This window comes from Tenrec ecaudatus, chromosome 10 (genome assembly GCF_050624435.1).
Source record: "Tenrec ecaudatus isolate mTenEca1 chromosome 10, mTenEca1.hap1, whole genome shotgun sequence".
In the NCBI taxonomy this organism is placed as follows: Eukaryota; Metazoa; Chordata; class Mammalia; order Afrosoricida; family Tenrecidae; genus Tenrec; species Tenrec ecaudatus.
Window position 1 is genome coordinate 32,875,186 of NC_134539.1, and position 15,160 is coordinate 32,890,345.

General features: G+C 57.4%; 2 protein-coding genes across 6 annotated transcripts in view; one reads left to right on the forward strand and one right to left on the reverse strand.

Moving 5' to 3' along the window:
* Positions 1 to 12,872, forward strand: part of RUSC2 (RUN and SH3 domain containing 2) — a 66,332-nt gene extending 53,460 nt beyond the window's left edge. For 3 of the 5 annotated variants that reach the window (XM_075560091.1, XM_075560093.1, XM_075560092.1), the window contains exons 2-12: positions 554 to 2,641; positions 6,745 to 7,386; positions 7,633 to 7,818; positions 7,977 to 8,117; positions 9,125 to 9,201; positions 9,410 to 9,584; positions 9,668 to 9,773; positions 10,681 to 10,727; positions 11,060 to 11,870; positions 11,976 to 12,107; positions 12,190 to 12,872. In XM_075560091.1, the coding sequence (XP_075416206.1) occupies positions 622 to 2,641; positions 6,745 to 7,386; positions 7,633 to 7,818; positions 7,977 to 8,117; positions 9,125 to 9,201; positions 9,410 to 9,584; positions 9,668 to 9,773; positions 10,681 to 10,727; positions 11,060 to 11,870; positions 11,976 to 12,107; positions 12,190 to 12,391 (4,539 nt within the window). In that variant the 5' untranslated portion in view covers positions 554 to 621 and the 3' untranslated portion in view covers positions 12,392 to 12,872. The remainder of the gene's footprint in view (positions 1 to 553; positions 2,642 to 6,744; positions 7,387 to 7,632; positions 7,819 to 7,976; positions 8,118 to 9,124; positions 9,202 to 9,409; positions 9,585 to 9,667; positions 9,774 to 10,680; positions 10,728 to 11,059; positions 11,871 to 11,975; positions 12,108 to 12,189) is intronic. The other 2 variants (XM_075560095.1, XM_075560094.1) reach the window with 2 other exon arrangements.
* An 89-nt stretch (positions 12,873 to 12,961) lies between these two features.
* CIMIP2B (ciliary microtubule inner protein 2B) lies at positions 12,962 to 14,728 on the reverse strand. Its single transcript, XM_075558964.1, has 6 exons — positions 14,673 to 14,728; positions 14,087 to 14,310; positions 13,787 to 13,995; positions 13,552 to 13,603; positions 13,268 to 13,465; positions 12,962 to 13,050 (listed from the first exon to the last, which is right to left on the reverse strand). Exons 1-6 carry the CDS (start codon positions 14,726 to 14,728, stop codon positions 12,962 to 12,964), a joined length of 828 nt encoding a protein of 275 aa, XP_075415079.1.
* Between the last annotated feature and the right edge of the window lie 432 nt (positions 14,729 to 15,160).

Here is a 15,160-nt window from a genome sequence, read left to right on the forward strand (position 1 = left end):
GTGATAGAATATCTTTTTTAATATTTTTCTTGGGAAATCATAACCTCTTGCTTTGAGGACAAAATAGCCTGCTCAACAACCCCCACCCCCATCTAGAGCCACATGCTAGTGCTGTGTCTGGAACCTCTCTCCCTGTCCCCTCAGTGTCTGTGCTCTTGGAGACGACCGAGCTGCTTCACTTTTCATCATTTCCTTATGCTCAGGCTGGTGGTTGCTTACAGATAAGGACAGAGACCTGGAAAGGGAAGGGAAAGGTGCTGGCCCCCAGGTGCTCAGACCCTCCTATGCGTGCTATTTAAAGGACCCTGGGTTTTAGTCACCCAGGAGTGGTGGGCTTAAAACTAAGGGGAGATGAAAAGCTGGCCCTGTGCAGAACAGCGCTGTGGTGGGCTCAGCCCTGCCCTAGAGAAAGAACCCAGTTATCAGAGCTCCTCCCAGACCAATCAGCTTCTCCTCCTGGTCTCTTGGCCATCTGAAAATGACATGCTGAAAGGCGTGTCCCTGACTTCCAGGGAGGTGACATTAGGCTCCCTTTCTTTCCCTCTTTCTCCAGGTGCCAAGCTCTCCTGATGAAATGTGTTTTGCCCCACTGGGCTCCGGGGGCAGTATCTGGTGCTGTTGATGCCCTTGTTCGAACTTTCCAGAATGGATAGTCCCCCAAAGCTGACTGGAGAGACGCTCATCGTCCACCACATCCCGTTGGTGCACTGTCAAGTCCCAGACAGGCAGTGCTGTGTTGGGGCGAGCGGAAGTGGTGGGAGCACAAGACCCAATCCCTTCTGTGCATCCGAGCTGGGCATCACCCAGCCTGATCAAGACCTAGGACAGGCCGACTCCCTGCTGTACAACAGCCTGCACGCTGCTCCAGGGGGATCAGTGTGGCCGGCAGGGGGCACCAAGAGCAGGGGTCGTGATGGACGAGGCGCTGGGGCCCCTAAGCGGCATAATCCCTTCTTGCTGCAGGAGGGTGTGGGTGAGCCAGGACTTGGTGACCTGCATGATGGCAGCATCGGGGACAGTGCCACCCAGCAGTCCTTCCACCTCCATGGAGCTGGCCAGTCCACCTTCCCTCTGTCCTCTTTCCAGCTACCCCCGCCCGGCCCTGGCGTGGGCAAAGCGTGGGGAGCAGCGCGCAGTCGAGCTGGCGTGGTGGAGGGGCAGGAACAAGAGCCCGTGATGACCCGGCGCTGTAGTGCTGGCCACTGCTGCCGGCCAGAGCTGGAAGTGGAAACCATGGAGCTGGATGAGTGTGGGGGGCCTGGCGGGAGTGGCAGTGGGGGCGGAGCCAGCGATACCTCTGGCTTTTCCTTTGACCAGGAGTGGAAGCTCAGTTCAGACGACTCCCCAAGGAACCCGGGATGCTCAGGCTCAGGGCCTCCACACTGCCGCTGCAGCAGCACATCCAGCCAGTCAGAGGCGGCTGACCAGTCCATGGGCTACGTCAGTGACTCCTCCTGCAACAGCTCCGACGGCGTGCTGGTCACCTTCAGCACCCTCTACAACAAGATGCACGGCCACGCCCGGGCCAACCTCAACTCTGCCCCACACTCAGGCAGCGACGCTTCCTTCGGTAGCCACTCAGACCCCGGAGCCTTCTACCTGGACCTCCAGCCCTCTCCTACCGAGTCTAAGATGTCCTGTGAGTCCCACCACCCTGACAGCGGAGAAAGGGAAGGGGGCTACGGCTGTCCGAATGCCTCGTCTCCTGAGCTCGATGCCAACTGCAACTCCTACCGCCCACACTGTGAGCCCTGCCCAGCCGTGGCTGACCTCACAGCCTGCTTTCGGAGCCAGGCCCGTCTTGTGGCGGCCACCCAGCATTACTATAAACTTGTCACCTGTGACCTGCCCTCCCAGTCATCTCCAAGCCCCGCTGGCTCCTCCGTCACCAGCTGCTCAGAAGAGCACACGGAGATTAGCCCTGCGCCAGCTCCCGGACCAGACCCAGGCCCCAGCCAGCCCTCGGAGTATTACCTATTTCAGAAGCCAGAAATCCAGCCAGAAGAGCAAGCAGCCGGGGACTCCTCAGCAGAAACGACAGCTACCATGGGCCGCCCTGTGATGGAGGGACAAGTGTACACTAATACGTCACCCCCGACCCTTAGCACTGGACGGCAGCGCTCCCGAAGCTATGACCGCAGCCTGGAGCGCAGCCCTTCTGCTCGCCTGAGCTCACTAGAGCGCATGCTGAGCTGCCCAGTGCGCCTGAGCGAGGGCCCTGCAGCCCTGGCTGCGCCTAGCTCCCCACCCAAGAGAGTGACCTCCTTTGCTGAACTGGCCAAGGGCCGAAAGAAGGCTTCTGGCTCTGGGTCTCCCCCACTTCGGATGAGCACCGGGGACTCCTCCCAGGAGTTCTCCTCCATTGAAGAAGCCCATCAAGATAGAATGGGCCCGCCAGATGAGGGCACTCACTGTAGCCATAGCCTGCCACCCATGCCCCTGGGGCCAACCATGGACCTTGTTGGCCTAGACCCCTGGTCCACCCAGGTCTGCCAGGGGCCCCAGTCCAGCGAGATGCCACCTGCTGGCCGGAGAGCTGCAGGGCAAGGCCCTCTGGCTCAGCTGATGGATCCAGGGCCTGCTCTTCCTGGGACCCCAGCCAACAGCCATACCCAGAGGGATGCGAGAGCTAGAGCTGACGGTAAGAAACCAAGGGACTGAGGAGCAGCAGCTATGTACAGCCCCTCTCTGTGATAGGTCCCAGCCACCACTACAGACTCCTCAGTCTAGAGCTAGCATCTTGCCAGTCTGCATGTGTGTCTTACCGCTAACGTGGGGGAAGAGGATAGCGGATAAAAGAATACGCTGAGGAGCTAGAACTCGGGACCCACACACGGGTGTATCGGGAGGGGAATTGCCCAGAAGATTGTGATCGTAGGCCTGGACGACTGGATCGCAGTGATAGGCAAAGGTGGACATGGATCAGACTAGAGACCAGGCATCAGTTGAGTTTGGGACGGGTGGGAATTTGCAGTGCTTCAGGGAGAGACAAGGGTTATGTCCAACAGGCCGACCATGTCGGGGTCTGGGAGGTTCCTTCCTGGACCAGTGCTTGCAGACACTCTCCCAAGAGCCCCAGATGTGGTTCCAAGTTTTTAAGCTCCAAGCCACCTCTGTAGGCCTGCTCTCCACTTATTGCATTCATATGTAAACCATTTGAAGTCTACTCAAAACCAGGCCCCATGCTAGGTCAGTCCTGGTGATTGAGAGATGAGAGGGACAGTCTCTGCTCACAAGGTGAAAACAGACTAAAGATGCTGTGGAGGCCGTGGTGGGTAGAACACGATTGGTACTGGGGCTGGGATATCTAAGTTCAACTGGAAGCTCACACAGTGTAGCTCTAAGTACAGCCTGGAAGGGGAACTAGGAACAGACCTTGTGGAGACTTGGGAGAAGAGCGCTCGAGGTTCATAGCATAGACACAGAGGCATAAACCCAGAATAGCACGGCCAGGAAAGAAGCTGGCATAGCCACAGTGGGGTGGGGCAGACGCATGGGCGTGTCCCAGTGGGGGAAGGGGCGTGTTGCTGTTGTGTGTTCACGACAGCTTCGTGGCATGCTTGGCTCTGCATTTTAGAAAGACCAGTTGGGTGGATGATAAGGGGCGTCTCCCTGGCAGTCAGACTGCAACGCAGATCTGAGAGTTCTTTGAATCAAAGTGGTAGTTGAAGCCATGTGAGTGGGGAAAGCATCCGGGAGCGTGTGGGATTGTAGAAGGACCAAGGACAGGGCCCTGGGGATATTGTCACTTAAGGGGGGCCAGTGAGGAAACTGAGAATCTGCCAGAAAAGGAAAGAGCAAGGGGAGCATGATGTCACAGCAATTAAAGAGTCTTTAAATAAATATATATATTTAACTAAATAAATTCTGAAGAGAAGTCAACCGAGAAAAAGATTGCAGGCAACATCGGAAAGGGGTGTCTAGGTGTCGTGAGGGCAGAAGCAAGGGCAGCCAATTTTCCCAAAAGTTATTTGCTATTTTAAGCCGAGACTGTTGGCCTCTCAAAGGAAAGGGGTTTTAAAAGACTCCATAGATGGTATTATCCCAGCTATGGGGAATGACAGCTCATTAGAAGATTTCCCAGTCCTAAGCATACTGAGGGAGCTGCCCAGAGGGTCTTCCGAAGGATCTCAATAGCAGAGGTTGGATTTGAAATATCAGGGATTGGTCAGGGCCCTCAACTGCCTTGGACTGCAGTGTTGACGGGATATCTAGAAACAGGGGTGCTGTGACTGTGACTCTGGGGGCAAGAATAGAATGGAGCAGGGCAGGTGGGAGAAGCCTTACAGGTTTTCTCTGTCAAGTTTGACTTTACATATTGAATCTACTGTCTCGAGTGACCTATCACGAGGTTCTTCTCTTGTTTGTGTACAATGTTTTGTTTTTTATTTCCATCAAAATTGAATAAAGAAAGAAGGCAGCTTCGTCCAGCCTGGGAATGGTTGTGAGAAGCTGAGAAGGTGCTTTGAGATCCTGGATGGCGGAGTAAAGATTAAAACTGACCTTATCAAATCTGGAAGGGACAAAACTGATCAAGCTAGGGGCCAGTGGAAAGCTGGCTATGCACTTGAGCTGATTTGGACTCTTGAGTTGATTGCAAGCTCAGAAAGAGTCAGCAATTCGATAGGGCTTTTTCCAGTCGGAAGGGAGTCGTTGGTAGCCCTCCGTTTCTCTGGACCCGTTAGTGCTCACCTGGACTACAAGTATCCGTTTTTGTTTTGTTTTTTTCTTTTTCTGGGCACTATCTTAAGAAGGAAGCAGAGGCTGAGAACTATTCCAGCTAGAGCAGACAAATGTAGTCTCCTGTCTTAAGGGCCATCGAAGCGACAGACCTTATTGTCTATGCATTCTCTGGGGGAAAAACCAGGATCCATTCCCACAGTAGCCCTCCCCTCTTCCCTGATCCACCCCACCCACCCCACCCTCGCAGGACGATTTTTAAAAGAGTAGGGATAGATAGTCGAAAATAGACATTTTACATAGCAGGTAAAATACAGCTGTAGTTGGGAGGGCCTAACCCAGAGCCCAATCATCTGGACCATATTGGGTGACTGGCATTGAAGGAAGCGGACAGGAAGAGGGCATTCACAGTAGGAAAAGCAATATGCTGAAAGATCTGGATGGGGTAGGGAGAGAGGGGAACAGCCTAAGTGGCTGGTGTGGGCACTTCTAGCCACACAGCTTAGACTTTATTCTGAAGAAAGTAGGGACAACTGGGAACCAGATAAAACTGGTATTTTAGGAAGCTAACAGGTTCTGGGTGCAGTGAGAGCAGCTCGAACCGGGGGTGACAGTGGGAACTCAACAAGCATGCGTTTTAGTGCCTGCTGTGTGGTAGCCTCTATTCCCAGCCTGCCGTCCTCTCATGAGGACAAACAGACCGTGACCCCATGAAAATGTAAGGTGATCTAGAATGGTTACAAAAAGAACAGACGAGAAAACTGCGTTATGAGTGAGGGTTTGCCGGAGCAATTGGGTGGACACCATTGGGACAGGGTGCTCAGAGGAGGTCTTCCTGAGGATGTGGCCTTTGACCTGAGAGCTGGATGTCTAGCTGGAGCACATAGAGCCAGGGAGAATGGCGTGGTGAAAAGGTCGCACACAGGCTGTATAGTTAGAAAAGGATCACTAGGGAACCCTGGTCTGGTACCATTTCATGGATGGGGTGGGGTCGGGTCGGGTATAGCCAGAGCACTGGCCTCAAAGTTAAGCCCTCGGTTAGGCAAGCTTCAGACTCCAAACTCTGGGTAGTGTGACCTTAGACAAACTAGTAAATCTCACTGAATTTTAAATTGATGGGAGAAGCAAGGATACTGGTGGCTGCTTCGCCAAGCAGTGGTTCGGCCAATGGTGCCACGCCCAGGGGCTTCGGCCATGTGAGTGCGTATGGCGCCACCTCCTGTTCACTCGGATATTTACTCGGCTTTCTTAGCAGCACAGTGCGTTGACTGAGCCAGTCCCCAGGCAGTGCCCTGGAGTTCTGAGCCCCTTAGTTTGAGGGTTGGTGTTCTGAAGAGCAGCTGAGAGAACAGGAGAGGGCCAGTCTTGGGGAACACATCTCTGTGCACAGGGAGCAGGGGCCAGAATCATGACCGGATCAGCAGGGAGGGGAGAAGTTGAGGAAAGCTTGCAGTAGTGGTGGCTTGGTGAAGGATGGAAATGTGCTGGTGGAGTAGAGAGCTCTCGGCGTGCCTCTGACCCCAAGTCCTTAGGTCTCACAGGAACCAGTGATTCTGATTTTGACCTGAATGCAAGGCCGGGGGCTTTACATCAAAAGGAAAACTGAAAGGCCGTGCAAATTTAAGTAAAAGCAGAAGCCTAAAAGCTAAGGATGCAGTGGGAGGGTCTGGATCTCGGCATGGAACGGGAATCCGTCTCTGTGGCAGGCTGGGCTGCGCACAGTGTAGTGTGAGCTCTAAGAACTGCCTCCAGGTTACACCTGCCTGGGAAGCCAAGGACGGGATGAAGGGCTAAAGCCCAGCAAGTGTAGTTAGATAAAGCTGTCGGGAAAGTGTTATAAGAGAGGGCTGAAGTGGTGTCACGCTTCATATTCTGGGATGGTCCTCCTTCCCCCATCCAGTCGTGCGTGCGTGCGTGTGTGTGTGTGTGTGTGTGTGTTTAGCTGTCTGTCCTACGGAAGTCCTGATCCTCTTTCCTCAGTGGACGGGCATCACTTCCTGTGTCTGCCTTTTCCCTTCCTTCCGTGCCTGTCTGCCTGACCCCTTCTTGTCCCTGTTGTCACAGGGGGTGGTGCTGACAGCCGGCCGGTCCTGCGCTACAGCAAGGAGCAGAGACCCACCACGCTGCCCATCCAGCCCTTCGTCTTCCAGCACCACTTCCCCAAGCAGCTGAGCAAGGCCCGGGCCCTGCACAGCCTGTCCCAGCTCTACAGCCTCTCCGGCTGCAGCCGGACCCAGCAGCCCACCCTGCTGGTTGCCGCCCCTGCTCATGCCCCAGGCCCTGCCCCCTCTGGGGAACCTCTGACATCTACTTCCCGAACCGCTGCCAAAGGGGCCAAGAAAGCTGGGCCTGAGCCTGAGACCTCTCGGCCGTCACCCCTGGGCAGCTACTCCCCCATCCGGAGTGCCGGCCCCTTTGGGCCCAGCACTGACTCTTCTGCCTCCACTTCATGCTCCCCTCCCCCCAAGGAGGCCACAGCCTCCGGCAGCCCACACCTATGGAGCCACTCATGCTCTCCTGCTGCCCAGCCCAGCGCCTCCAAGCAGTCTCTGAAGGAGGAGCCGAAGACACTGCCCTTGGCTGAGTACCGGCTCCATGGAGCGGGAAGCTTGCCACCTCTGGGCGCCTGGAGATCCGGCCTCAACCGAGCCGAGAGCCTGGCCCGGGGAGGTGGTGAGAGTGGCATGGCTTCCAGGCCCAGTAATGGTATGAGCTTTTCAGCCCCTACCCCTCGCCTTGAGCACCCACTCCTACCTCTCCTTTGAATGGTTTCTTATACTCTAGCCTGGGGTCAGAGGTCAACATGTTGGCATCTGCGCCCCCTGCATCTGTGGGTACTATCCCCCGCCACTCTGGTGTTCAGTGTGGGCCTGCAGGGTGGCTGTGACATGCTGTCTGTCTCCTGCTAACTCTTGCGCGCCTGTCTCTTCTGCTAATCTGCCCTGCTTCTAGCCAACCACCTGTCCCCTCAAGCGCTCAAATGGCGGGAGTACCGAAGGAAGAACCCGCTGGGGCCACCTGGTCTGGCAGGGAGCCTAGACCGAAGGCCACAGGAGGCTCAGCTGGCCCGAAGAAACCCCATCTTTGAGTTCCCTGGTGCCCTCAGTGGTGCTGGCCATCTGCACTGCCGGCTGAATGGTGTGTGGGCTAGGCCCCAGGACACCCAGGGCAGGCTGGGCCTCAGCTGGGCAGGCTCGAGAATGGGGTCATGCCTAGAGGAACAGGGGTCTGGGAGGATATGGCACAGAACCGGTTGGAACTTGGGAAAAGAGATGGACATGTTTTCTCCTTTCCAGGTCAGGTAGTGAAGCCGTTGCCACTGACCTGCCCTGACTTCCAAGACCCCTTCTCTTTGACCGAGAAACCGCCAGCTGAGTTTTGTCTGTCCCCAGACGGTAACTCGGAAGCCATTTCTATCGACCTGCTTCAGAAGAAAGGTGATTGTCCTCCCCAGCCAAGGCCCAGGGCTCTGTGGTCATGAGCACTCACGCCCGTGGCCCTTCCAAGCGGCGCACGGGTGCTGGGCAGGCGAAAGGTAGAAGTATGTACACTGAGGACTGTGGGTTGTGTGGTTAGCAAGGGCCATTGATCAGTTACTTAAGAATCAGGGCTCAAGTCCTTCGTGGGGGCTCAGGGGAGTGTGATGACAGCAGCTAGTCAAGTGAGCCCCAACAAGGACCCTGTGCTCAGCCAGCGGGCCGCAAGAAACGTCTGTCAGTGGGACCAGGGCAGAGTTGAGCATCATTGTGACCGAAGGGAAGGAGCTTGTGGAAAGATCAAAAGAAGTTCCTTGCAGAGATCCGGAGCTTAGGGAGCAGAGAGGGCACGCCGGCATTCAGGAAAGGGAATACACACCTCATCTGAGAGGAGGGAGAGAGGACAGATAGCATGCTGGTGAGGACGGTTTTAGGAGGGGCAGGGAAGGGAAAAGGCTCCGTGGCTATGGGCCTCTGTTCTCTGGAGACTGAGAAGGGAGGTGGTCTGAGGAGAGGAGACGAGAGGAGAGAGGAGAAGAGAGGAGTACGGATTAACTTTGGCACCAGGGCAGTGCTCTTCTGAGGACAAGCTGCTCACAGGCACCTAGCAAAGAATGGTGCTAGCTGTACTGCTCTGAGGGGCTGTGGGTTTTCTCCAACAGCAGCTCGTGGCCCTGCTTCGCACGGGGGGGGGGGGGGGGCAGAGGGATAGTTAGATTGGTCCAGAATTGGGGGAAAGCTAAGGGTCTTGACAAGGCTGTCCTTGAGGTGGGCCCAAGCTGAGAGGTGAAGACAAAAGGGGCTTGAAAGCTAGATAGAGGGCCAGGCCTTGGGGGTCTTGATGAGAGCTCTGTACACGTGCAGAGAGGAAATATGAAAGCCTTTGCCCTTCCCACTGAGACTTCAGCCCCAGCTGGCTTGGAGAAGCATCTGCTCCGTCCCCTGACACATCAAATTCTTGCTTGCAGGATTGGTAAAAGCTGTCAACACGGCTGTCGACCTCATTGTTGCCCACTTTGGCACAAGCCGGGATCCTGGGGTGAAGGTAGGCAGGAAGTGTGGAGAGCTGAGCCCTAACCTTTCCGATCCTCACCTGTTCAGTGCCACCATCGGGCACTGTTCTCTTTCCCTTGGCACAGAGCAGTGTCCTTCAGGATGGGGATGGCAAGAGGGCACTGCAGAGGACGAACAGTCAGAGGGGGTCAAGGTCTGGCCTCAAATGATTTCCTGCACTTCCCTCTCTGCACTTGCAGGCCAAGTTGGGGAACAGTTCTGTGAGCCCCAATGTCGGCCACCTGGTTCTGAAGTACTTGTGCCCTGCGGTCCGCGCTGTGCTGGAGGACGGGCTCAAGGCCTTCGTGCTGGACGTCATCATTGGGCAGCGGAAGAACATGCCGTGGAGTGTGGTGGAGGCTTCCACCCAGCTGGGTAAGTGCGGGGCGGCAAGCTGGGGGTGCTGGGCTGGGTTTGAGAGGTTACCCACGTGACCTCCAACCCTGGCTTCCCCTCAGGCCCATCCACCAAGGTCCTACACAGCCTCTGCAACAAAGTCAGCCAGTCCCCGGAGCTCACCAACCACACCATGCGCTTCAATGCCTTCATCCTGGGCCTGCTCAAGTGAGTGCCGGCCTCTGCTCCAAGGCTGGGACGGTGTGTGTGTGTGTGTGTGTGTGTGTGTGTGTGTGTGTGTGTGTGTGTGTGTGTGTGTGTGTGTGTGTGTCATCCTGGGCCTGCTCAAGTGAGTGCCGGCCTCTGCTCCAAGGCTGGGACGGTGTGTGTGTGTGTGTGTGTGTGTGTGTGTGTGTGTGTGTGTGTGTGTGTGTGTGCAGGCTCACCTTCTCCCCTCCAGCTCCACTCAGCAGACTGGGGCACCGACACGGGCTTCTACTTTACAAACCCAGAACCGGCCTTACTTGGAAGTTAGCCAGGTTTCTCTAAATCCTGCTTGACCCTAACCCCACCCTGGGACCCACATCAGTACAGATGTGCCCTGTTTAACATCCACCTGACCTCCTGTGAAACAACTCGATGTGAGGACACCCTACTGAAGCCCGACTTGAGTTCACGGCTGATCATTCTCCCCTCCCCACCGCTGCCGCTGCTGCTGCAGCCACTGGAGCTGCTGGCCAACACAGAGGAAGGCGGGTGGGGGGGGCATGGTTATAAAACAAACTAGCAGGCAAGGCTGATGAGACCATGGTGCGTATGCATGCAACCCAACGTGAAGCAGGAATGCCTGTGCCCCTCTCTCTCTCTCTCTCTCTCTGTAGTGGGTGCCCTCGAGCTGCCCTTGCTTCTCAGGCCTCCTGCAAGGCAGCTCCCTTCCAAAGAAGGGCTGTGAATTGGATGTCCATCTCCTCCCTCCTCCCCCACGCCCATCCCCCATCCAGATTGACTTTCTAGAATTCTGTAGGTGAATTTTGAAGCAGGTGGCATCCTTGCCATGCGAGGCGGTCTCGTCCATCCTTGGCCGTGTCGGACCCCTACCTGACTCTCTGTCCCTACTCCACCCTTCTCCCCACAGCATCCGGTCTCTGGAGTTCTGGTTTAACCACCTCTATAGCCATGAAGGTAATGCCCACCCCCCTGCCCCGTCTACATCTACAGACTCCATCTAAAGCCCAACCCAAGGGAGGAAGGTCTAGTCTTTCAGATGCAGGAGTGGGGTGGGTGGGGGATTGGGGGGGGCACACAAGCTCTGTCCGCCACGCTTTGGACTGCCACCCCAGGCCTTCCCCAGGGTATGCAAGCAGTCGGGAAGCCCATTCCTCTCAGCTTAGGGATGTGGAATTCCCGGAGTGCACGCAGCCTGTGCAGCAGTACCAGGATGCCTCGGAGTTGCTCACCCCCAGCAGATGGTCCTGCTCTGTGCGGATCAGCCCCTTTCCTCTCTCTCCCTCCAGACATCCTCCAGACCCACTACCAGCCGTGGGGCTTCCTGAGTGCCGCTCACACTGTGTGCCCCGGCCTCTTCGAGGAGCTGCTGCTGCTGCTCCAGCCCCTGGCCCTGCTGCCCTTCAGCCTCGACCTGCTGTTCCAGCACCGGCTCCTGCAGAGTGGCCAGCAGCAGCGGCAGCACAAGGAACTGCTGCGGGTGTCCCAGGACCTTCTGCTGTCTGCCCACTCGACGCTGCAATTGGCCCGGTCCCGGGGCCCAGAAGGCCCTGGAGATGTGGACAGAGCCGACCGTGGGGAGCGGGTGAAAGGCGTGGGTGCCTCAGAAGGAGGAGAAGAGGAAGAGGTAGCAGAGGCAGCTGGGAGCTCAAGACAAGGCAGGTCGGCCAGAGGTGGGCAGGCTGGCTGGTGGTACCAGCTCATGCAGAGTTCCCAGGTCTACATCGATGGCTCCATGGAAGGTTCTAGGTTCCCACGGGGTGGCAGCAGCAGCAGCAGCAGCAGTGAGAGAAAGAAAGGGCTGGGAGGAGGGGGGCCTTCCCAGGCTCCACCCCCACGAGAAGGCGTGGTGGAGGGAGCAGAGGCCTGCCCTGCCTCTGAGGAAGGCCTTGGCAGGGAGAGGGGCTGGCCCTTCTGGGTGGGGAGCCCCCCTGACTCTGTGCTGGCTGAGCTCAGGCGCAGTCGGGAGAGAGAGGGGCCCGCTGCTCCTCCTCCGGCAGAAAGTGAGGACAGGCCCTCAGAGGCTTCACCTGGAGGCATCAAGTGGGGACACCTCTTTGGGTCCCGAAAAGCTCAGCGGGAGGCCCGACCCCCAAGCAGGTGAGAGCAGCCTCCCCTCCCCCTCCCATAGACAGGGGTTGGGGGCAGAACGGGGCCTGTTCCCTGCCAGGGCAAGCACAGAAACAGCCCTGGCTCTCTCCCCAGGCTGCCCTCGGACTGGCTGAGCCTAGACAAGTCCATGTTCCAGCTGGTGGCACAGACGGTGGGCGCCCGTCGAGAACCTCGGGAGAGCCCACAGGCGCCTCCCTCTCCAGCCACACCCCCCACACCCCCGTGGTGAGCTGGGCTTATGGGAAAGGGGAGGGCTGGGATTGGCTTTCAGTGGGGTTTCTCTGACTTCCGTGTCTTACTTTTCCAGCGAGGTGCAGGCACTGTGCCACCGCCTGGCCTCAGGCCCCGGACAGCTGAGCTTCCACAAGGGCGACGTCCTCCGTGTGCTGGGCCCCGCCCCAGGAGAGTGGCTGCGCTGCAGCCGAGGCCCTGACACTGGCCTGGTGCCTCTGGCCTATGTGACCTTGACCCCAACTTCAAGCCCAACCCTTGGAAACAGCCAAAATTGAGGCCCTGTGCATGCTGGTGGCCTCAGGGACCCTCATAGCCCCAGACTCAGAACCTGAGAGCCCCTTGCAAGCCCACCTGGCTTGGCTGCAGAGTGGACCGAGAGGAGTCTGTGGGCTGGCACCTGCTCCCTGTGCTCAGTATTAATGACACCCCTATCCCCACCCCTTCCACTGCCCCAGTGACCTCATCTGCATCTCAGCCCAGGGAAGGAGGGGACAGCGCAGCACTGGGCGGCCAGGATCCCCCAGGCCCTCTGGGCCAAGCTCCCTGTGGGTGCAGACAAGTCCCTTTGGAGGGAGGTGACCCAGACAATGATGAGGATGGAGAACAGTATTGGGGCCTGAGCCCTGAGCCCCCACGCTGTCAATAGGCTGTGGTCAGTGCCCTGGTCGTCAGAGGATGGGGGAGGAGCCCAGGCTTCTGTTCATTTATTTATTTATTTATTACACCTATTAATAAAAAAGGTGCTCCGCCTCTGAAGCAGTGTCTCTGCTGTTGTCCCCCTCCCCCCGCCCCACTCTTCACAAAGGTTGGTTGGGAGCAGAGGCTGGGGCAGGCCAGCCAGCCACCTAGGCCAGGAGTTGCTTCTGCAGGGTGCTGAGACCCAGCGCGTCATGGGTGAGATGTCCGTAGGTGTGACCAAACTGGAACTTGTACCCTGTGTGGCCAGGAGGGTCTGTCACACAGCCAGTGGCATGAAGGGCCTCTTTCCCAGCCAGTAGCCCAGGCCCTTCGAGGTGCCCTGTCTGGCCCGCACTCCACTCCCCTAAGCCACCTACCTCCCTTTCCTTCTCTGCCTAACTGTGACCACGTGCATTCTGCCCCAAACCACTCCCTGCCCCCCACCCCCCGCCCTCTGCTGAAGTTGTCCTCACCTGGCACGTAACCACCATAGTGAGGTAAAAGGCACACATTCTGAGGGTAGGTCCTGGGAAGTGGGGGGAGGTGTTTGGGGACCTTCTGACCTCCGCCCCCTGATTGCTTCTGCCCAAATTCCTGCAGCGCCTGGTTTGTGAGCACCGGAAAACTGGAGCCGAACAGGAAGCGGGCTCGGGGCACATAACCAGTGAAGCCTGGGGACAGGGCGGGGTGCAGATATTGAGTCAAGACATCCCCGATGGGCTTTCCCATGTCTCTGGTTGTTGCCCACCTCCTTCACCTGACATGAAGAACTTCTGAGGGTCTCTGTCATCCATGGAGTAGGGAGAAGCCTTGAGGGGGAGGGGCAGCTGGCAGAAGAAAGGTAAGGCTCTCAAACACAAGCTCCCAGCAGGGGCAGCCGGCAGCCAGGGCTACACCTCAGACCCCCCATGCCTCGGCTCACACCACTCCTGGGCCTGGACACACACGATTCTGCTCCTGCTCCCACCCGCCACCAGCCTCCTCGATCTCACTTGTGCTGCCGTCAGCTCGGGCACCGGCTGCCTCCTTGCTTCTAGCTCTAGCTCTGCCTTTGGCTCTTGGTCTTTCTCTGGCTCTTTTGCTCCCTTGGCCTCCATTGGCAGTTCTCGACTCTGTTGCCATTGAGCAAACTCATTCAGCGCCTCGGACCAGACCTGGCTACAGTTCTTGGCAAAGATGAACTGTGCCTGTGGTACAAAACCTGAGCAGGTGGGCAGGGGGCAGGGGAATCCACATGAGCATTTGGGGCTCACGTTGTGGGGCGGGGCACCTGTTCGTGCTTGGGTACATACCTGTGTATCCGGGGATCATGCTGGAGCTGAGCCTTTCGTGCCCATGCCTGGGAGGTCGGCCCCCACTGGGAACCTCAGGAGACCGTGGAGGCCGGATGGGAGGCAAAAGTGTGCGGCGGACAGGGGGCCACGCTAGGCCAGGAGGACCTTGAAGTAGCTGACCAGTCACCTGCCCATAGGTCTGGCCCATGCTGAACCGCAGTAGAGGGCAGTGTCCAGTGTACCTGCAGCACAGTACTCACCCACTGACCCCGAGCCCCCCTCTCCACACCATCCCCAAAGACAGAGACCTCAAAAGCCCTGACCTTTCCAGGTGTGTATTTGGAGCCACTTTTTAAAGTTCTCTTTCTGGACCTTCAGGTCAGCCTCTCTTGTTATGCAGTTACCATGGAGAAGACAACACAAAGCTTGGCAGGCCCAGGAAGCACTCCCCACTGGCTAGTTCTTTCCTACACCATAAATGCCCAGCCTTGGGCCTCCCGAACCAGTATGTCCACTTTGGGCCCCAAGGCTTAAGCTGCAAGGCTTAGACTCCTCTCTCCCTCTGCCCTAAGGCCCCCAGAAGTGCTCTTGGTAGAAGTCTTACCCCGGGATGTAATGACGCTGCGGAGAGTCCAGCCCTGGGATGGAGGTGCTGGCCATAGCCCTGGGAACCCGGGCTTTTGTCTCCCCTTGAGCAAAGGCTCTGAGCTGTGTGTACTGTGTCCAGGGCTGTGGGCAGAACCTGAGAAGGAGGCAGGGCTGAGGGAGGGCGGAGGGGAGGAGGGCAGCAGAGCAGGCCCATAGGACTGAAGAGCAAAGCCGCCCACCACTCCCCAGTCTCCCCCCTGGGACCCAAGCAGCCACAAAATACTGAGTCCACCCTCATCTCCCAGGATACAAGTGTGAGGTCCATTCTGCTCTGTCTCAGAAGACTTCCCTTTAAACGTTCCCCTCATCGGAGTCATGTCATGGAGACTTCCTTGCTTACACAGCCAGCCTTGTGGGAGAGAGTGGCGTTCCTGAAAGATGGTCTCTGAGAAGACTGGCCAGAGCCCAGGAAAGAGGAGATGGAGGACAAGTGACAGGGGAACA